Source organism: Falco rusticolus, chromosome 5, assembly GCF_015220075.1.
Source record: "Falco rusticolus isolate bFalRus1 chromosome 5, bFalRus1.pri, whole genome shotgun sequence".
Classification (NCBI taxonomy): Eukaryota; Metazoa; Chordata; class Aves; order Falconiformes; family Falconidae; genus Falco; species Falco rusticolus.
Genome location: NC_051191.1, coordinates 71,984,130 through 72,007,494, shown reverse-complemented (window position 1 = coordinate 72,007,494; position 23,365 = coordinate 71,984,130). Strand labels below are relative to the sequence as shown.

The window sequence follows — 23,365 nt, the reverse complement described above, 5'->3', positions numbered from 1 at the left end:
AGTCAGCTCAATGGTCCTGCATTCCTGACTTCCTTATTATTCTGAGAGGTTAAACAGTCACTGACTGTGTTTCAACTGAATTTTGTTAACAAAACCAGTTCTTCCCTCAAGCACAGGATGTGCACCATCAGGCATGATCCAAAGTTTAATGTGAAAGTGTAAAGCATGAGGCAAAATATCTCACTGTTACAGTGTAAGCAGCTCAACTGGAAAATAAGCAAAAAAATGGAAGTTCAGTAGTATTTAGTTTTACACTCTCCTACCATTTATAGGCTAAAAGAAACAGGGACAGAGAAAGCAATAGTAGGATCTTCACCTGTCTTCATAACAGAACAGGACCTTTGGGCACTACTACTGCAAAGATGAAAGCTCAGCTCGCTGGATACTTTTTAAGAAATCCTGCTGTGATGCCATTTTTAATTAATATATTGAATCAGGAAAAATAAATAGGATCGCTCTTAAAATAAAAAATTATGTATCTTACAATGGACCTTACCTTGAAAGGTTTGTCCCCACTGTGTGTCAGCATGTGCCTCTGCAACCAACTTTGACTTGTTGAAGGTGTATTATATACTTTGCAACCTTTCCACAAGCAAACAAACACCTAATAGAGTAAAAATGTGGTAAGTTTACACACGTCAAAGAAAACACAAAGAAAACCACATTAGCAAAGAAGCCTGTTTTCACAAAACAAATTACTTCAAAGAATTGTGAACAATTTTGCAACTACTTCTCATATCTCACCAAGATAAAAATAATTACAATCACAAGAATTCAAAAAAAGGAGGTCACTGGAAAAAAATATCAAAACACAGACGTTCCTGCAGATACACACAATCAAGAGCCACAGCATCCACTGTAAAGAGTTTGCATCTGCACTCAATAGCTGTATCCACCAGACACTGAGACAGGTCATTTTTAAATGAAAAATTCACATTTTCTGGGTAGCAGATACAGAAATAAAATAATTTACTGTCATAAGCAATTAATAACTTCATCCTTTGAGCATGAGAAGCTGAAAACTCTTAATTACAATACAATTGTTTACATACCAGAGTTTTGTATTATGGAATACTGGGTATCTCTAATTAGGGCCTTATACTCAATTCCTGATGAAGAAAGTTACACTTTCTCATGGGATTAAAAAAAAAAATAAATCTATGGGTGTTCTGTGATTCTAGTGCACAGATCAGTCACATGCACAATAGTGCATTAAGAGTAGAACCTACTCTTTTGTCTTTCCTCTCACGTCTATCTATAACTGAGAGAATAAAAAAGCTCAATGAACTTGCCTTTCATTAGAATTTCCTCAACAGGTCTGTGTGAAGTGAGGTATAGGTCTTATTTGTGGCAACAAAACACAGTATCAGGGAGTAGCACTGACCACCATACAGGTTTTCAGAACTTCAAGAAACTAAATGGAAATTAATTCTCTTTGGGAGATTATAAAACTCAATCTTCAAAAGATTGATTTTTTTCAAAACAAAAGAGCAGCCACAGGAGTGCTATGTACTTGCTGTACAATATGTATAACCCAGCTTACTAATACAAAGCTGAAAACCCTGCATGTCTGTACGAGTGATCCAGACCTACCGACACATGAAGGCCCTACCCCCTAAACCTTTGGTGTCTGCCACTCCTCAGTTTTGAGATCCCCCTGAAGCCACAGAATTGGCATTTCTGAGATTCCTGGCTCTGCAACAGCTCTGTAACTGTTCAAATATTTCCATCAGCAACTGCAGGGCACTCAAAGGAGTGTCATTATGAAGTTACAGGTCATGGAAATGCAATCCCTCCAAAAACCAAGACCCTGGTTTTACAACTTGCCAGAAGTTCAGGCAGGGCTTTTTGTGAACCTTGTAAAAAGGCTGAATCCGGTATTTTTGTGAAAAAAAAAAAAAGTCCGGTATGTAAAACTATTTTGTCAAAAAGTTTTGTGGGCTCTTCATGGATCTGTCTGGATTAGTTTGAAGCTGTTATCTCAGTATTAGCTTAAATATATACATTTTACCATACAAAGACGCTTATCACATTGCTTTTAAGTTTTCAATAAGCAGTTACTACAACCCCCCCCTTTTCTTCAAATTTATAGCCATTGTATGTAAGTAATATCTGAAAAATCAAATCAAATAAGAATACAACTTCTAACACCACTTAAACACCTCACCAGCAGGTGGCAGACAAATCCTTGAAACAAACCAGCCAGGATCAGTCCCCTTCCATAGCATCAAGTTGGAGAATTTTTCAAAGTAAACTAGCTCCAGTAGGGGGATAAAAAGTGTGAACTGAATGCAACAGTTACTAGACACCAGGTGCTTCCAACAACCTCCTCCTTCAGAAAGACAAACAGTCTGACATTTTCTACATAATAATATCCACAAATCATGTTACGTGGAATGTAAGTGAACAGAATTTTTTAAAAAAGACAAAAAAAACCCCACACACAACCCAACCACCCTGAAAAATCTTCTAGTCCCTTTTTAAGAATTGAAAAGGGGTCATGGATGGGTAACAAAGATCCCCAGAGGTGCAGTTATGGGAAAGCCCACAAGATACCAGTACACCTCATCCACTTCATTGTTTCATCCAGGATTCATGTAATACTTCTATAAACCTACAAACAGAACTACAGAAACTATCTTATAGGTGGCTAAAAAGCCAGCTCACTAGATGGATGATTCTGCTTAGAGCCTGAACTAGAAAGCCAAACATGAAGCCGAAAGTCCAACCATACCAAAAAACCTTAGCTAAATACAACCAGTTACAGCTGCCTCAGTGACACAATTACATAATAAAGTCATGCAAATTAGTGTTTTATTCAAGTCTCTTACTCAAGATAAAAAGTGTAATGTCCTAAGATATTACTTCTGGAGAAGGGACAGGACATAAAGTCATAAGATAATGAGCATTATATGTTAAATTTTGGTATTAGCTCTCCAAGAGCTGCGATATAACAGTGTTGAAACCGGGCAGATTGCTTCTGTTTTATGTGGAGATAGTCTACACAACGTATTGCAGGCATCAAAGGTGATTTTGGAGGTTCAGGAGGGGAAGGTAGTTAAAAGTACAGTGTTGAAATAACTCTACTGGAGGATGGTTGAAACATTAAAATTGTGAGACCAATGGAAACTGCATCGTTTGACCAGGGTTTAGACTTAAATATACATGATTATATATGCACCTCAATTAAAAAAATACTAGACGCAATTATATTGAAGGTATACTTGCCATCAGTACTACAGACAGAGCTGCTCTGGTAAGAGTTCGCACTCTCAAATCAACAAGTCTTACATCTTCCCTATTATACGTTCTATAGATGTTTTACCTCTATTGAGACTCCATTCATAAAAATAATCAAGATACAACTTCACCTGAGTTCACCTGCAGTAACACGTACACTAACAATTTAAGGAAAATTAATTCCAAGTATAAGCACTTCAAGATATACCAACAGCTTCAGGATGTTGACAAGTTAGCATATCTAGCCTCAAATTGTTTATTAAAAAGAACTTACTACATTCTTCAGGAGAGACATTCAATTAAAAACACAGAATACCAAATGAAGTGAACTATGAAAAGACAACAGCTGAATGCCTAATACTGGCAGGCTGAAGGCCCAAACTTAGTTGCCACTAGCTACAGAACTGATACTTTAAAACATAAAATTTGCTACTGTCATCAGAGTAAAATACTAGCAACTAATAAAGAGGGAGAAAACAAAAATTAACACCAACCCCTCCTCGTTGACCATCCACATGTATGGAGCGAATGTGATCTGCCAAATCCGGGCTGGAGCTGAAGCAAGCATGGCAGTGGTCCCAACAACAGTTATAAGCAATGCTTTTTGCAGAGGAGGCAGGAACTCCTTGTCCATTCATCATAACTGGAGTTGAACGCCCACTGGAAATTGTGCTGTCTACATCCATAATAGTGCTGCTTATGCTAGGGTGGTGGGGAGAGAGAGAGAGAAAGTTTGTAGTTGTTGCATGTTAACAGAACAAATAAGAATCATAGCTCTTTGGGGTTTTGTTTCAGATATATTTAGATAGATTGAAAAGAAAATCTTACACAAACTTACAATTTATTGTGGTTCATCACTTTAACTATAATAAATATATAGCCAGAAAATAGCTACTATTACTCGACCCTATATCTTCTTCTGGACACTGGCACAAAAGGGAGGGATGGAAGATTCTCCCATTCACTGATTTGTCAGAAAATTAACTCTCATGTGATTACCAAAGTCATTGTTAAGCTACATTAAACAGCCATTCATTATTTTTATTTCCCAGGAGGGAAGAAAAGGGGGAAAAAAAAAAAAAAAGAAAAAGGAAAAAAAAAAAGGCAGGTCAAACTGGAGATGTATTTAGCTCAGCATTCACTGCTAACACTAGATCCTTAAAAAAGAATACAGCACTGAGGTTTTACAGAAGGCTTAAAAGGTACACTTGGACACATGGATGGTGCCCACTACATGCTTTTTCTAAGCTAATGCTTTTCGTTCTGTTGTTTTAAAACTTTCCAGAGAAGCCAGACACCACAGTGGGAATACCCGGCCAGCAGGGGTCATTTTCATCAGCCGTTCTGCTCTGCATCTTGGCAGGTACAAACCCAAGTATCAAACTGACCCGGAACAAAATTGCAGAGTGTGCTCTTTCCATACATAAGCCAAAATATGGAGACACATGGATGTTCTACCTGGGAAAACTTTAAATAGCTACTGATAAACTTTTAACTTGTGAACCTGTTCACTGCCTTTTAGGACCTTTATGTTTTTGCCTTCCACAAAGCCACAGCATTACAGAACAACTCATCTTTGGAAGGACCTCAAAAGACCAGGTGGTGAAAATCTCCTGCTCAAACAGGAGCAAGTGAACTCAGATTGCTTGTGGTCTTGACCAGCTGAGTTGTTAAAGGGTGTTTTCAAAGCCTGGAATTTCTGCTACCTTTCTGAACAATCTCCCCAATGTCTGATTAATCTCATTGTGGGGGAGGGAGGAAATTTCCCAACATCTCATCAGAATTTCCAGTGTTGCAATTTCATCTGTCGTCTCTCATCCTCAGCAGCTGGTTGAGATGACTCTGGCTCCCCTTCTGCCAAGCCTCCCTATCAGGTCACTGGAAACAGCAATAACCCTGCCCCTCTTATCCTAACAGTGAAGAAACCCAATCTCTCAGCCTCTCCATGTATAGTATTCGCTTCAGCCTTCTAACCATCCTAGAAACCCTCCACCGCATCCTCTCCAGTATGTGAGCATCTGGGATGAGTTCCAAACTAGTCACAGTAATCCAGACAGTCTTAAAGGCACCAAGTAGAGATGAACAATGATTTCTGTTGACTGTATAGACAAGCTTTAGCTAATACAGCCCAATATGCAGCAGTAATTTTTACGCAGGTCTCTACATATTCTTCTAAGCAAAGTGCAAGGGAAAAAAAATCATCTGATGACATTAAAGAAAAAATATTAATTTCCCATTCAGTTCTACATATTATTTACTTTTATCATACCCCTCTTATCCCCCACCACTTGCACACAATTTCTATGCTAAAGCATTCTGTTTTTAAAGGTATAGATACTGTTCCGTATTTTTTACTATCACCATATACATATCCCTCATTGTTCTATTGCACATTCTGTGATGGATGAAACAAAAAATACATCATTATTCAAATTTTGATAATATTATTAGCTTGTTTGGGGTTTTGCTCCAAAAGCCTTTACTAACAATTTCTTACATTATCTGTATCTTTTTTCAAATCATTACTGTGCTAGCAGTTTTTTTCCTGTGATAGATCTTGAAAATATCATAGATGATTTGTCTTGGTTAGATATCCTCCTCACCTACCCACCACGTGGATTCTACTGCATTTATCAATAAAAAGTGTCTTGCCTTAGAATAACAGATTCCTGATAGCAATGCTTTCTATAGTTAAGCTTCAGTTTTAACTACCTGGAGTAATTTGGTTTCATAGACAAACTATGACCTGAGAGATACCAGCAAGGTAACATTTATGAGAATGCTCACTACCATGTCCCAAGCACAGACCCCTTCAAAGTCTTCTTCCAACCCATTATCCTCCTCCTATTACTGAAACTGACCAACTATTCTTATACTTTTGCTTTCCAAGTTAAAAAGAAAGTTTTAGAGACCTTTTCAAGAGTTCTTTTGCTTTAAAAAAATTATATAAAATACATACTTCCTAAATGCTATACAAATACCACATGCCTTTTTTAATTCTCCTGCCCAATTTCAAAAAAGATCTAACAATTCACAAATCATGACTTCTATGCATGAAAGCCATACAGGCTCTTTGCTGCTACACAGCATTTTTCCATGTGCCCACTATTTTGATTTTCTTGCCTTTTCTATACCCTGAATAAACACAGCTTGCCATGATTCCTCCCCACCTCCTCCTTCCCCCTAAGCAGTCTTGATTACTTTCATGACATACAATCTCACAATCTGCAACTAGCAAATACAAAAAAGGTGGGCAACAGAGGGCTAGATAGTTTTGAATCTTCCATATTGCTGCCTTTCCCAAAGAGCTGCTTTTATATTCACCAGAACTTTTTAAAAAAATAATACGCAACTAGCATTGAGCTGTAGCTACCAGTCCCAACCACATTAACAGCCACTAACTACAGCTACTGGTAATAGTAATTTCAGATCCCTCCAAGAAATTGTCAGAAGCTTTTAAATCCAAAATATGTTGCAAGCAACCCAATTTTTGCACCATGCCAGGCCCACAATAGATCCAACTAGGACTAACATCCCTCCTTCTTCAGCTGATGCCTAAGCCAAAAATTATCCCCAAAAGCAAAATCTGTAGAACTGTGTTATGAAAGCAAAGTTTACCAACAGGACAGGAAAAACCGAGTAATTATATGTTACCCCCCAACTGAATCTGAGTTATCCAACTACAGTTTTCTCAGAATCAGTACTTAGAAGTAGGTCTGAATGTGTGCAAAATGGCATACAGCCTGACCACTTCTGTTGCATACAGTAATGTTACACAGATCAGTGGTTCCAACAGGAAGCTGCTTAACCAAGGATGGCAAAGCACTGCAGATACAGCACTCCTGCAACAGCTGCCTCAGATCATTTCACGTGGATACATAACCCTAACTTTCTCACAGCTGAAAGGTGCTGAAGTACAGTACTTTGCAAATACTTTAACCAGGAGCTCAGACTTCCAAAGCTATTTACCAGTATTAGTACCATTCTCAAAACCCCCACAAATACGCATATGCAAACTTCAGGCTCAGAAGTATGCATGGTGCTGGTGACCTCAAGGACAGACTATGAAGTGGTATTTTGCACAGTTCTTTCAAGGGTTCCCTGGTTTTACAGCCTGGTCTTATGCAGGAAAGTAATGAGAAAACATAACCCAGAACGATTTCTGTGAAGGAATCTGGGGGAAGGAGAGTGGGGAGAAGGACACGAGCAGGTGTGTGTGGTTTCTCTGGGTCACAGACATGCTATCTGGTTAATTTCTCTAAGCAGAGATAAAAAAACCCTCAAACCGATGAACTTGTAGCCTAAGAGTCTATTTCATATTGCAAATGCAATTCAACAGACCTTGACCACCTCACCATACAAAATCACAGGTCTCTAATTCTACAGCCTAAAGAATACAAATACTTAGGCATTATGAATATATATATATATATATGTGCGCTATCCTACCTGTAGAAGAAAAATATATAAAAGTCAACTAATAATAGTGATCCAGCAGAAGATACTCTGATCAGTAGGGTTATTAGTGACAAAAGAAACCAATAACACTTCAAAAGCTGATTTAGTTATAATAGTTTAAATGTTTGCTTGGTTTGGTTCTAACAGCCTAAGTGTTTGCTAAGGGCTAACAGATCAGAGTTGCGTACACTATACCAAAATCTAGTATCAGAGGAACTGGAATAAAAAAAGATTGCCCATAGCACTTAAATCACATAGAAGCATACAGAATTTATTCTAAACTGAGTTTGAACATAGTCTAAAAATGAAGGAAAAAAAGTAACTAAAATCCAGTTGAATGATAACAGATCAGAATTTTATTTAAGAGGGAATGCCTGCCTTTCTTCTAGTTTGAAGAATGTTGTGTAAGTCATTAAGTAGTACAGACAAATATTGCTGTAACAGGACTTACTACAGAAACTAAACAGCTCATAAAACAAAATGGCCAGGAGTCACACAAGAGATCACAGTTTTCTGATGGTTCTCTTGATAGGCTCCACCAAAATGCAAGAAACCTGCTGCCCTGACACACTCCTCTAAAAATTAACCCATTAAACAAAAACGTAAATTTTTATTTTTTTTTTTTTACTTTCTCTTCTGCACCTCTCGAACCAACATTATTTAAGGTGATCAGGCACCTCACAGTACTGAGAACCTAGAATTAGTTTGCATCTTTCTCACTTAGTGAGTTCTGCGTGACCCAGGAAAGAGGTAAAGGCTGTGAAAAGGATCTGTGAAAGACCAGCAACATCTTTCTTCTCTGTAGTAGTGCCTTGTACGGCTCAAGCTTGTGTATGTTTTCTTCCCCATACTGAGAAAATCTGAAGAAGCTTTTCAGGGAAAAGTTTGTAGTATATATATAGCCTCAGAGAAGAAACCAACTTGGGAGGTCTCTTGCCCTCAACTTGCCATTTCAAGATAAAGCAGAAAGATGATAGTAAGCTTTATAGTCAGAGTTGTGGCTGCTGCTAAGTCTGCGAAGACTTAACTGCAACACTGTTTTCGTTAGACCTGCTAGTTCATCCACTTACTTGTTTCTTGGGATTTCAGAAAGGGTGCGAGGGCAGAACACACAAGTGGGCAAGATGTGTGCACACACTCCACCATCTTACCTAGTCCACTTGAGTCTTTTCCTGACCAAAATAGTGGAAGCCCAAAACAGGCTAGGTGACCAAAATAGCATCTGTATATCTTTCAATCTGTGAATGGGTCTTTTCAACCCAATCTGACTTTATATCTGCTTGGGATAATCCAAGACAGTGAAAAAGTTCCTTAACAAAGGGAAGGTAGTAATGGAAAATACATCTTTCTGCTTTCTCATCTGGAATCCAGAAAGCCTCTAAGTAGGAAAGTAACGTGTATTAAAGAGGAGAAACCAAAACAAAGTAAGGAAGATACAGATATTCTGACAAACTACTGGTAATAAAACAAAGAGATCGAAACAAATATTTAGCCAAGTAAGTTAAAGCAAGTTTTTCTGGCTTTTTCTAAGCCCTTTTTCCCCAGCTGGGAGATCTGTTTAAGTCCTGACTGCCACTATCAAAGCAGAATGACACGAGCAGAGAACTTAAGCGCTTGTGGCATTCCCCTATTGCTAGTGACAGACAGGTCTGGGTTTGCTCCCAAGCTGTAAGCAGGCTCCAGCTCCATTGTAATGGATCTATAGACCATAGCCTGATGAAGAACATTAGACATTTGAGTTTCAGGAGAGTTCAACTCAGGGGTCATCCCAAACAATAGAGCATCAAAAACAGTCACTGCTGGAGAGAGCTTGCATACACAATAGCTGTTTTTAAGAAGCACCATTCAAAAGACTGACTAATTACCAAAATTTAAAACTGTTACAGCAAGCACAACATAGTCATGGAGCTCATGTTATCACTATTTCCATCCTAATCTAAGCATCAGAATCAACTTGAAGTAAAAATCACAGCTCTAGAGGCAAGAACTGAATGCCCTTCTAAAATACCTTACTAAACCCACACCTTATTTTACCAAGTCTGCAAGCACTGGCAAACAGGGCCTTCCAAATGCAGAAAGGTAGAAGTAAAGACACAGAATCTTCTCAAAAGTCAGATCTCTCTCCCTCCTCCTCCATTTTTTCCCTCTACCAAGAGATCAACAGCTTTGGAATGAAATTGACATTTAAAGTGTGTTCATTAAGCAACAACAGTAATGCAAGCTTAAATAGAGAAATCATTACCTCAAAGGCACTTCTTTCAGGTCTTATTTTCACCTGTACCTACTTTACCTGTAGCTAGAAATAACACCTCTTCATAATCAAGATGATTAAGATTTTTTTAGCATCACTTTCATGTTAAAAGGTTAGTGCCTGCACAGTCTATATGTTCATGTGAACCAAGTGTGTCTCGCTGGTTAAATCCAGTCAAAAGTGTATTTTAAAACAATCCTGAAACTGAAACAAAAAATAATAGCTAAAAACTTGTAAGAAGTTGCAAGTCATTTTCACTTTTATAGAGAATAAAAAAAGTTCTTCAATCATTTTAAGTCCTGGGTTATTTTTTTGCTTTAAGGATCTGAGCAAAAGTCAGTCATAGTCAGAGTCACGTAAACAGGAATATTTTCTATAAGGAAAAAAAATTTCCAAAATGATCCCAAATTAAAATGCACATATCTGAAACTACATTTTACCATGTGCGCATTTGGGCACTAATTATTGTGTACTGTTAAATATGAATGAAAATATAACGAGCCTATTATTGAATGCATAAAAGAAAACCGTGTATCACATACCATTATTGACACACACTTGGCTCTCCAAGGAGTTCAATTTCCTCACTACTACAAGTAATCCCTTCCATTGAATTTAATGAATGAAATGCCCAAAATATTTTCTTTCTCTTTTTTTGTTAAATCTTTCAGAACAACAGACAGTAGGAGTCTAGAAGGAGTATCAACAAAAGAAAAACAGTGTAATTTTATTTTTACTTTCCATGAACCCCCATTAGCAACTGTCCACTTGAAGTAATAGTAGAGCCAGGCACCGAACACATGCACAAAAGCCCAATCAATTTCCTATTATACTTTTAACGTCTGCTAAACATACTCCCTGTAGACCTTAACTGAAGTAACCTTCCCTCAGGCAAATTCAGCCCTAACAGATGGGCCTTATACCATGCCCTTGAGGGTCAATGAGCACTACTTCAGCCTGATCAACAGGAGCTCATTTCAGAGTTACAGTACCTCCACCGAGAATGCTTAGCTTCCAGTCCCCAGATGTTCAGTAGGTAAGCAAAGGACCCAGATGATTTCAGCTAACACCAAGGGAAACAACTGTGACAGATCCTGTAATAAATAACCTCATCTTGTAAAGCATCAAATTAAAAATAAGCAAGAGATTTCAGTGAACACACACTGCAGGGTCACTACAACCAACACTACTGAATAGTCACCAAGCTGCACACAACACTAATCCAAGTGACAAATCTTCAGAAACGGTTTCTTCTGAAGTACACAGTGATAATCCAGCCAAAGCATCACATCCACAGATAAAAAGCATGATTAACATTCAAGAATCCAAATACTACAAACCTCACTGGAAGCAGATGAACATTTGAAGGATAAAAATAAAAAATACCCTGTTAGTTTCTTCAGCTTTTACTAGTCAGTGAAATAACCTGTCATTATTGTGTGGAGCTTCAGCGGCATTGTCCAAATCCACGAGGGAAGCTTAAGAAAGAAAATTGAACTGTAACACACAGATAAACTCAGAATATGGAAACACTGTGAATGACAGTCATTTCTTACAGCAGTTTCAAGGGTTAAAACCTAGAATCCAACACAAAAGCTTTTACCACATGGAAGACTAAATCACAACTAGGTACTAATCCTAAAAGAAAACAAACAGCAATCACAATCATTCAATTACAAACACCAAATCCAAACAGAAGAATGAAAACAGAAAGGGGGGGGGAGCCTGGGGACATACCCCAGCACCTCATTCTTTACATTTCACTAGGAAAAGTCCAGCATGAAAACAAAAACTTCTCAAGTTTTCCCATTACTCTATTCCTTTCCAAGACAAAGGGTGGAAAACTCTGGTGTGCAGCTCTGGCCAATGGACTAGTTCCACAAAAATAACAGACCACCTAACACAGTTGTTTGAGGCCACCAGATTCAAAGTTATTTACACTCACTACTTCCTAATGCAAGCAATGGTCAAGCAAAAATTTTTCAGGCTTTGTGAGCATTTGATCAAATTATCAACTCTGAGCTCCCACCATTGATAGGAATCTCCTCTATCTGTCTTAGGAATTTTGTATTTTTTATAAAATCTCCATCACTTCCAAACATGGGAGCTGCTGCGTCTTCTCCAAGAAGCATTTGATGACTAACTTTTAATTTTTTTACATTCCATTCAGCAATATGAACTGCAGACCAAGGCTGTTAAAACCCGACAGTTTCAATGACGCAACTGAACTCACTACAACTGATTAACAACAGAAATTGCTACGTTGGCTCCTAAGTGAAAGCAGAGGTATAATTCATTCATATGCTTTTCTACTAAGATTTAACTTTTGCTGACCTTCAATGAATATTAAACAAATTTTAATGCCAACTCCTTTATGAAGTTTCTATCAGAACATCTGTATCAGGGTACCAATATGCAATAAAATGCAGTGCTCAAGGCAACTACACACAGGTGTCCAAGCAGATTAAAATTAACATTTGCTTTATGCTCTCCAAATGATCACGACAATTTAAAAGTGATATTAAAACAGATCCTAAGAAAAACAATGAGTTCACAAAGCATGAGCAACCACTATAAGCCAGCAACTGAGTGGAAAAGTTTAAGATTTTCATGATTTTTTTTGTTCCTCTCCCTGGTTTTGGTGGATTTGGTATTTTATGATACATCTACATTGGTAACAGATATACTCCTACTACTAAATTTCCATGATTTGTTGATTTAATTCCCCAAATCAAACAGTTACGTTTCACAAACAAAACAGTTTCTCTTATTTTAATGGATGTAGTTTGATTGTGGCATAGAAATGACGTAATGCTTTAGAGCTCCTACAGTTTCTTTTTATCTAACAAGCAAGTAACGCAGAGACAACCTTCAAAGCAGACAGAAAATAACTTCAGCTACCCGTATTTCTAAGTTGTAGATTTTTTTCTATTTTCCTGAGAAAACAATTAGCCTACAATTTAAACAAAAAGTATCCAAAATAGTTTAATGACTGATAATGACCAGTTTCTGAACTCAGGAAAACCTACCGCCACTAAGAAAAAAGTATGCTGATAAACCACCATCAAAACAAGAACAGAACAAAAACAGATTGCAGAACACTAAATGGCTGCCAAAGAGAAAGAATTCTCATGGCAACAAGAAATTAGAATACCTGGATCAAAACAATAAGCCAGAACTACATAAAGTGAAAGCCTGCCACTGTGGTTTAAAGGCAGTCCCTTCTGTTCACATCTGCTCCTGTCCACAAAGACCCCCCAATATTGGACAACAAAACTGACTCCATGGCTCTTCAGAAGCAAGGGCAGAAAAACAGAACAGGCAAAAATTGCACATATCAGCAAAGTGACTTCATGGAAGTGAGGGAGAATCAATCTAGCAAGTAAGAGATACAATACTAATAAGTTAAGAGAGAGAAAAAAGGAAAATAGTAGTGTTTGGTGGTATAGCATTTTCCAGAAGCACCTTCAGGTTCTTGATACCTTTAAATAAGAAAAAGCAACATTAAGGCAACTTCTAGATAAAGGAAAAAGATGTGATTTCCAGGATTGCATGATTCTACTCACTTGGAAGCTCTTATGCTCCTGAATCACTTAAGCATTTATCTTTTTTTAAAATCAAATCTATGCTTTACACAGATTAAGTTATTCTAACAAAAACTTCTCAAAGTGAACAAAAGTCAAAAAGTATTCACACATCCATCTTAAAAATAAGTCCATAAAATGTATTTAATAGCTATATAGTTCTATGACTACTATCAATACAGTAGAAGATAAAACAGTCGAGAGAGAATTTTACACAACATGGCAAGTGATAACATTACAATTTTGTTTTGAAATTCTTTTTGAAGCAGCAGCTTATTATAGGGTAAAGCTATGTCTAGCTTAGGTATAAATACCTAGAAAAGGGAGCAACACTGCAAACACTTCAGACTGATAATATACAACCAGGGGAAGATAGTAAAGCTCTTCAAGATAGCGGAATCAAAGGAACTTAAAATAACAAACATGCACAGGAAACAAAACAAGACTGAAAAAGTGTGTTATGAATCACCACCTCTCTAGAGCTGTTTCCACTCTCCTGGAACACTTAACTTTGATTATTTAAATTGTCAGCCCTAGAATATTTGGGCTCATAATATTTACATAACACAAACCCAGGTTATCACCGGATTTGTAGCATACAGAGGAACAGGTAACACTAAAGAAACTTGGAATGACAAAATACCAGAAAAGCAGTGAGCGTAGAGCAGGTTAAACATACATGCCCTGTGATATGACAGCACAAAGACAACATATGCAAAAGGATTACACAAATCAAGAAACTGTAAGTGGTTCTGCCTTGAAGATAGAAATGAAGCTGACTCATTTCTGGGAACCACATTATCTTCAAGTTGATAATCCACTTGGAAAATTAGGGAACAGCAACAAGTGGTTCATAATTTTCAGTCTTTACTGATAAAATAGTATGTTTACTAGCACAGCCTAAGAGAAGCACAGGAGTAACACATTTGTCGTTAAAGAACCACGAGAATTAATTTTTTTTTGAGCTGTGCTTGCCATCCCAAGAACCAGTCAATATAAAGTTGTCTAATCAGTACAGTTAATAGCCTTCAGGCATGGTGTCAAGGAAGTTTCACCTGCTGTAACTACTACCATCCCATTCTCCCATCCTCAGGATACCTTCCCCAACACCCACAACACAAAACAAGCAGAAGACAAAACCCCCAAAGAAAGATGCAAAACTCCCAGAGGAGTACTAAAAAAAACCCTCCAGTTTCAGTTACCGTTACGTCAGGTTCAACTTAACAGAGAATAAAAATACATAGATAGGATAGCATTCTATAAAGTAGCAGCTTTGCCTACTCATACCTCAGTGAACAGTTGCTACTTCTAAGTATTAACGCAGGCATCAAAAGCAGAGAAACCAGCAAAGTAAAACTTCACTAATTGAGTCAATTCCTAACAGAAACGTCATAAATTAAGGTCTGATTCCTGTTCTGCTGGGGACTGAATTGTCTAATCTACAACTTGGCATGCAACTTAGCCTAAGGAAGTCTACTTAAATACATGTCAAAAGTACTTTTTCATTTACAAATGGAAAAAAAAAAATGTTTATGTTTCTCTGTTTACTCTGTATACAATGAAAATACTTTCTTTGCACCTTTAAGATTTTTTGTGTTTGGAATCTAAGTTATGATTACAGCACAATAAAATATAATTATCAAAATAAGGACTTTACTGCAATTTTACATGGGAATTAGTCATCTGTACAAGATACATGGAACACCACTGAGATCAACAATAAGTGGAGATTCTTTATGCTATATGCTTATTTAGGTAAAGTATATTTATTAAATGATACTACCACTATATGTTTCAACAATCTTGTCTTTTCCAAGTCTCCCACCTCAAACAACTTAGGTTCATTTTACTCCCTCTGACACTACACAAGCTAATTGAATTACAGCACTCTTCTACAGTGCATTACCGTAACAGGACTTTGAAGATCATAAACTTTTTGCTTTTCTATCACTATCACGTATCTTTGGATAGACCTTACGCAACCCTCTATTAAAGAAAGTATCCATTAAACATTTGCAACTGAAGTTTATCAAAATATATTAAGATTTTAAATTCTAGCATAGAGAAGAGAATTAGATATGAGAAAAGAAATCCCCAGTCTTTTTTTTTTTCCCCTGTGCATTTTACCACAATGAAAGGAAAAAAAAGTACACCAGTATCTTGAGTGAGAGGCTTCAAATGTTTCCTTGGAATCATTTGTTGTTTTTTTTAGTTTTGCAAAATCGCAATCTGAGAATTGTAAACACTATCTTGGCACATCACAAAACCAATGATAAATAGCAAGCATAACATGGAATATTTATATTTCATTTTCTAAAGCAAATTTATTTGAACATGTTCAAATTCTAAGTATGAACAACTGTGGACAGAATTCATATAAAGCTATAAAAAGGAACCAGCTAGACAGATAGCAAAACAAAGAAATCTCTACCTCAAAGAATCTATCAAAACTACCACTTTTTCTGCAAGTCATGACACTGTTTTTTGAATAGCAAATGGGAGAGTGGATAAAACTCACTGTTCACATGAAGGAGTTAACTAGACATTAGATTCCCACCTGCTTCAAGGATTCCCTGCAATTGCTTGGCTCCTTTATGGCAGAAAGTAATTTTTCACTTCCTTTGGGTTAAGCTTTTGTTCTTCTTCAGGATATCAGACCTATCTCATTCCCCATCATACCTAAAGTTTTCTGTATATCACATCTCCCTTTTGCCCAAAACCTCTATTCTCATCTCAAATGCTCCATCTCGCCCCTTCTAAGCCATGCCTCTACTTTCCTACCCAGTAACAGGTTATTCTACAACTACCTCAACACAGTGGGTTCTAGGTGTACTTTCATACTGCTGTCTTCCACGCTAGTGCTGCATACTGCTCATTCCCCTGTTATTCTCTAACTGGACAGTGATATCCAGATATTTTCAAAAAATATGTAACTATATCAAAGCTATTGGAAAGATGTGCAGATTTGAGTAAGAGTGGTTATAGTACATTTCCACTGCAGCAGTGGAAAAAAAAACAGAACAGTTTTATCTGTGACCAGCCTCAGAAATGCACGACATCACATCTCTGTCAAATGGATGTTCAAGCTATACATAACACTTGGTTTAACTTAAAGAGAAATGGACAAGGGCAGGGAGGGAATGAAATAAAATACCAAGACAGGTCTTTCCACTACTGCCTAGGAAATTCCTTGAAACAACCCACCAATCAAACCTCATATTCAGAAGTTAACAGACTTAATGAACCACAAACTTAAAACAAAACGTACATAGACCTGCGTGGAGGTACAAATCCAACATAAAAGCAATACCATTTATCTCAAACTGAATAAGATAATGTTTTTCTCAAATTCTATGAAGTATATTTACATCTTACTACAATAACTGTAACAGCTCATTATACCAGACTCTTTCATCTAGCTCACAAAAAGACCTCATGTTAACCACTCAATTATAACAACCAACAGCTTTAGCAATAAAGATACTCACAGTATAAAATATCTGTCCTGTTTTGTCTTCCCATGAGAAGCTATTTTCTTCAGTGCCAGAAAGGCCTGGACATAACCACTACAGAAACAAGGGGTTTATTTTGCACTTTGAAAGCAAGTAACAATAAATGCAGTCAAACCCACAGAGTTTTGGAAACTCAGGTGATCTTCTATATAGCCCAATTTGACACGTCAATATTACACACACTCAAAAAAAAAAAAAAAGGCTTAACCACCTTGCTGTTAGTGCTAATGAATGATTCTTCATTTCCTGGATAGGAACAAGTGAGACTATGCAGCAAAGAGAGGACTGAAGCACTTTTTAATCTGGTCACATGGATACATCAAGTATACCTATTAGTACCGTATGCCTTCCTGATTATATTTCAAATTTACTATTCTGACTTCCTTCATAAACATCACTCATATTCACATCATTGCCTAGTCAGCCTTGAAAATTTTTCATTTTTAAGAGTTTAAAAACTAGATAAAGACTATATTTAAACTTTTAAATAACTAGTATTTTAAAATCAGCACACCTATTAAAAATTGAGAAGGCTTTCATTTTAAACAACATTAAAAAAACTCTCAGCCTAGATCCTGGATTTTTCACATCTAAGCCTCTTATCTTTCAAACTATTAGTTTCACACTGCCTCATTCCACTCAATAAAATGAACAAACCTGACAGTCTGAAGCACAAAAAGGTTTATTATTGAAAATTTCTGAAACTTCCATTTTCAGTACTGCTCACCTATTACACAGAAACAGAATAATAGCAAGAATAGTAACATTTCTAGAGGTATTCTACAAGTCTAAGATGGTTAAGATAGCTAAAATTTTCCTTGAGTATTATTAGGATTATTGAGTATTCCTTGAGTCAGTCTCTCCTAATAACTGATTCTGTTGGTGAGTAACAGTAAATGTGAAAAGGCTGGGGGGGGGGGGGGAAGGCAAAAAGCAATCCCTACAAATTACATGAAAATTGCCCACTCTGTGAAAAAGATGGACATTAATGAGTGCAGTGCCTGAGGGAAAGATTACTACATAGGTCCAATGACAACCTGTTACATTTGGCATACCAGCTAGTCAATCAGCACTTCTATAACAGTCAGCAAACCAGCTGATATCTCCAGCTAAAACGTATTTTTTCAGTGCTTCTTGCCTAGTGGGTAAGAGGAGGTAGCAAAGGATGAACTGCTAAAAAGAAGGGCAAAGATGATGTAAGAACCAAAGACCAGGGGTAACTTCTAGATGAGAGTACAAAGACACAAGGCAAATTCACAAGGGTGAACAAAAAAGCCCTTCATACAGCTTTACTTCTTATATTTCTTCTAAATATCTTACTACAATTGCAATTATCTACCACTGTTCTAAAGTCAAACAAAATCTGATAATGCAACTATTTCAGATTTAAATGTACTTCCATAACAAACTTTCCAGTAAACAATTATTTCCGTAATCTAACACTAAGTGTTTGTAAGTAAATATTGTAGTTCAGCAGTAACAAATCAGCAAGTTGCAGATGCATCTTCACTGTATTCCGATCAGCTGATTTACACCCAAATCCATGCACCTGCTTAGGTCTAGTTTCAGTACCTGTGGCTCAATGCTGAACTCAATTACTCTTTTTATAGTTACCTGAACTATTATTTTTTCTTTTAAAGTCATATCAAATGTTTCTCCGCATTGTAATAAGACTAGCTGCTCCAGAGAACTCTGGGGAAACACAGCCATCCTTTCAGCACATGTCTGAAGTTAGGGAAAGGCACATGAAAACTGCCAGCATTCACATGCTGATAATAGTCTTTGTTCTAACTATAAATCTGGAGGATAACTAGCCTTGAATGCAGCCTATTATTATTGCACCAGCTGATCTAAGCTTGCTGTAAGGTTGCAGAAAAACTTCAGCACAATAGTGGGAACTTAGCACAATTCCTAGGAAAGTCTGGAATGATTACAGATCAACAAGACACCTACTAGTCATAGATATTACCCCTGAACTGTAAACGCCACCTGGTTATCCTAGGTATCAGTTTGGGGTTTGCTTCTTGCTTTCTGGGGTTTTCTTGGGGGGGCATGATGGGTGGGGAAGATATGTTTTAACGAAGTGCAAAGCCTGTCCAAGTATGTGGAAATAGCTGGTTAAAATACACCCTAAGTTTCAGGGCATTGATATTCAACGTTGTATTTGTTTCTTGTGTTGTTACTGATACTTACAGATTTCCTGCTGTAATGCCCCAAATTATTTATTCCATTAGCAAATATATTCAAATTGTTAGTAATAGAAGCTGCTGAACAGTAGTTATATTTTGATCATATGCAAGATTTTCCCGTTCAGCTAGTTTATTTGTAGTTTATTTTATATTTGGTATGACTAAACAAAAAATCAAGAGATAACACATTGATAATTGTAGAGAATGATAAAGATCATATACATGGAAACAGGAATTTGATTACTCACAGAACTCAGGCCTTCTCACCACACCCTCTTATTTATTCAAATTTTCTAAAGAGGAAACAAGAAAAGAAATTCCAAGCCTAGGGGCATGGTCTGAATGTTACCAAACCTGCCTACAGCAGAAGCATCTTTACGAAGTATACCCTTCTACCAGCTTCCTCTTGCTTAACACAGGGACTGTAAATTCAAGCATGTTACTTCAGTCTCTCTCCTTCCTTTTCTGTCTTCCCTCCCCAGGTAATCTTACTCTACAACACACTTTTCAGACCAGACACCAAGTTCCTTCGGACTTCAGAGACACAAGTAGTCAGCAAAGGTCATGAAATACTGCACAATTTCATACAAAACACCACTTAATAGATAGAATTTAAATTCTCTAATAGTTACAGAACTTACATTTTAACACAGAGGTGATCAAATCAATGAATGATTAAATCTGTAAGGATTTTAATCTATTATCATAAACCTGTACTTCTGCCTAGAAGTCTAAACTGTTCCCACCTCTTCCCTGGTATTTCACCATCCCACCTCACATACTATTTAGCTCTTCAGGACATCCCCTACTTTTGAAACACTCTGCTTGTCTGTCTGATCATCTTAAAGGCGCAAGATTATGTTGTGGCTGGCTTCCAAGCAGCAGGAACCGTTCACATCACTAGGTCAAGCAAGTGACTTGCTAGACCGCATGTAGCAAAAATAAAGCATTCTACCATGCTGCTGTGCAGGGAGTGCACACAAAATTAAATTCTCAACCACCAGGAGTAACAAATGGCACTCTTGGTAGCACTGCTCTTCTCCTACCCAACTCAGCTTTGAAATTACAGCACAAAATTCCCTCTCAGCACCCTAAGTTTTCAGCCTGGCAGCTGAAAACTTTGCTAAGCTCGAAAACAAGATACAGCCCTTATTTAAACCACTAAATGCAGAGAGTCCCTCTTCTGCAACTGAGTCTGTATCAATGGTATTAAAAACGCACAATGATGAGTACACACAGAGATTTAACTGTGTGAGAGTACAGCAAGAGAACCATGAGAACAATGACAGGGAAAGAAAGTGGCACACTAGCTCTGGAGCACACAGGCAGGGCAAAACAACTCTGCACTTCCAAAAACCCCTGCAGATTATTTCTGTTACTTCCTCAACCCACAAACTGACACACACTCAGATAAGATGAGGATTAGATTTTTTTTTATATATATATATGAAAAACAATAAACTATTATTTTAAAACTCCATTATGTACCTGTTGTTTTAACAGAAGCCTACTCCCATCTTACAAGACTTCACGTAAAATCTCAGCTTTTGAAAAAACAAAACTCCAACACCCATTCCCCATTTCCATCTTGCATAAGTTTGGAAGAAAGAAAATGTGACTCCTATGAGTAGTCTCAAAAGTCAGATGGCAGCCAAAGAATGTTTTCTCTCATCTTAAGACTTTTAGGCCAATTACATGATTTGGGGGAACTGACTCACAAGGATTTTGTTGTTTGTTTTTAACACTTGAGGCTGTAGACGTAGTGATGCTCTACTTCTTAAATATGGGTATTTGTATAGCTACACAGAACTTAACCTAATATATTCAAAGTACATTTCTGGATCAAACCCACGTAATTCTTCACACTTAACAATGAAGCTAATTTAACATACAAACAAAATCACCATTGCTGCTTAACTAATTCTAACAGGGAAGTCTGATACTTTTTTATGCTAAACTGGAATAAGAAAATAACACAACTTTCTTAAACTATTTGAAAGGATTAATTAGTACAAGGCACCTACAGCATTTCAAGACAGCTCTTACATCCATTTTTCATCCTATTTTCAGTTTGTCAATTAAACCGTTGCACACAACATCCAAGAAAACTACTATATGAGCCATGTTCTTTGAAATGCTTGACTTAGTACGCTAAACCTGCCATGAAAGGTAGAATTCAACCATGGGTGAAAATCTGGTTGTGCTTTTCCACAAGGATCAAGCTAAAATAAGTGTACACTTAACATACAGAAGTCTACAAAATAATTATTCCATTTACTATTACAGAACTCATCCAAAGATGACTTTGAGCCTCAAATGACTGAGCCTTGCTTAATACTGTGCATGCTTATTACCTGTGCCCAACTAATACGGAAAGGTCACTCTCGTTTTTATTTTAGTAAACTAGAGGAGGGGGGTTTGCCCCTTACGTTTTAAGAGGTTACCGCCCAGGTTTCTGCCTCTAGTGCAAAGACCCTTGTGCGGGCGCAGGTAAAATCGCATCCACCGATGATTTCCCATCGCGAAGCTTTGGTACACCCTGCCTGTGCGTTAGCGCAAGACACAACCCTAAAGAAGCCCAAAAGCACCATCTGAAAAAAAAATCTGCAGGTTCTGAGGAAAGCGGCAACCAAGTACCGCCACCTGAACGGGCAGCGCCCCGCGCTCAGATCGCAGCGGGGGCCGCTCCGGGGCTCTGCGCAAAGCACCTAACGGTGATGGCTGAGGCCCCAGCAGCCCCCCCGCAGCCCGGTGCCGGGCCAGGGGGGGCGCGCCCCCCCCCCCCCAAAAAAAAAAAAAAAGCAGCGGCCAGGCTGTCGGAGGCGGCCCGCCGGAGCCGAGGCGGGGGCGGAGGGCTCGCCGCGCCGCCACAGGCCGCCCCCCGACCCGCCCGGCACAAGTTGGCCAGAGAAACCTGTGGCTGACCCCCGCCGCCGCCCTGACAGCCCCCGCGGCCGGGAGGGCGGCGAGGGGCGGTGGGCGCCACGGGAACTGGGGCCCCTTCGCCGCTGCGGCGGGGCGGGCAGGCTGGCGAGCCCCCCGGCGCTGCGAGGCGGGGAGGCGACCGGACATGGCGCCCGCCGGCCCCGGGCCCGAGGGACCCCCCCTGCTCCCCGGGGAAGGGCCCAGGCGGCGGCCGCCGGTGGGGGGACGAGACACGTACTGACCTGTCCTCCGAGTCCATGCGGCTGAGGGGCTCCCCGTCCGAGGACATCTCCAGGCTGCCCCGCCGGCCCCCCGACGTGGCGCTGCAGCTGCTGCTGCCGCTGCTGCTGCCGCCGCCGCCGCCGGTGCCGTAGCCCTCGTCGCCACCGCTGGACACGCTGCTGGAGCTGCTCCCCCCGCCGCCGCCGCCGCCGCCGCGGCCCAGCCCGTCCTCCTGGCTGCCCCGGGGGCCCTTGGACTCCTCCTTGGCGTCGGCCTCGCTGCTGCCGCCGGGGCTCAGCGAGCGGGTCTCGTCGCTGCAGCAGCCGCTGCTTGTGCTGCTGCTCCCTACCAGGCTGCTCTCCTCCTCCTCGCCGCCCTCCTCCTCCTCCTCCTCCTCTTCCTCCTCCTCCTCGTCCTCGTCCTCCCCGTCCCCGGCCTGGCTGGCGCTCTCCGGGCTCGGCTCCGACATGCTCTCCGCCTCGCCGTTCAGCAGCAGCAGCGACTCCGTCTCCGCCGCGGCCGCCGCCGACGAGGACGAAGGCGACGACGAGGATCCAGCCCCAGCCTCCTCCTCCTCGGCGGCCGCCGCCTCGCCGGGAAGCAGCCCCTCCGGCTCCGCCATGTCGCTGCGAGCGGCCGCCATGGCGCCTGCGAGTCGCTGCGAGCGGAGCGGAGCCGAGCGGGGCCGGGCGCGCGCGGCGGCGGCAACGGCGGGGGCGTGCGCGCGGCCCGTGCGCGCGGCCGCGCCCCCCCCCCCGCCGCGCGCGCTCCCTCCCCTTGCCCTTCTCACCCGCACAATCGCGCGGCGGCGCGAGCCGCAGAGAGGAGGGGCCCGGTCCGCCGCCGCACGCGCTACGGAACGCGCCCGAGGACAAAAATGTGGGAAGGGCGGAGGGGCGGCCGCCGGCGCGGGGTGCCGAGGGGGGCGGTGCGCGGGAGGGGCGTTAACGGTCGAGCGGGGCGGGGCGGCGGTTGGGCGGCGGG

The 23,365-nt window shown here is 39.9% G+C and overlaps 1 protein-coding gene across 2 annotated transcripts in view; it reads right to left on the bottom strand.

Annotated features, from left to right (window-relative positions):
* The window catches only part of AEBP2 (AE binding protein 2), a 51,853-nt gene extending 28,752 nt beyond the window's left edge, over positions 1–23,101 (bottom strand). For both annotated transcript variants that reach the window (XM_037389093.1, XM_037389095.1), the window contains exons 1-3: positions 22,402–23,101; positions 3,735–3,942; positions 497–604 (exon numbers count right to left, since the gene is read on the bottom strand). In XM_037389093.1, the coding sequence (XP_037244990.1) occupies positions 497–604; positions 3,735–3,942; positions 22,402–23,024 (939 nt within the window). In that variant the 5' untranslated portion in view covers positions 23,025–23,101. The remainder of the gene's footprint in view (positions 1–496; positions 605–3,734; positions 3,943–22,401) is intronic.
* Positions 23,102–23,365: the final 264 nt, after the last annotated feature.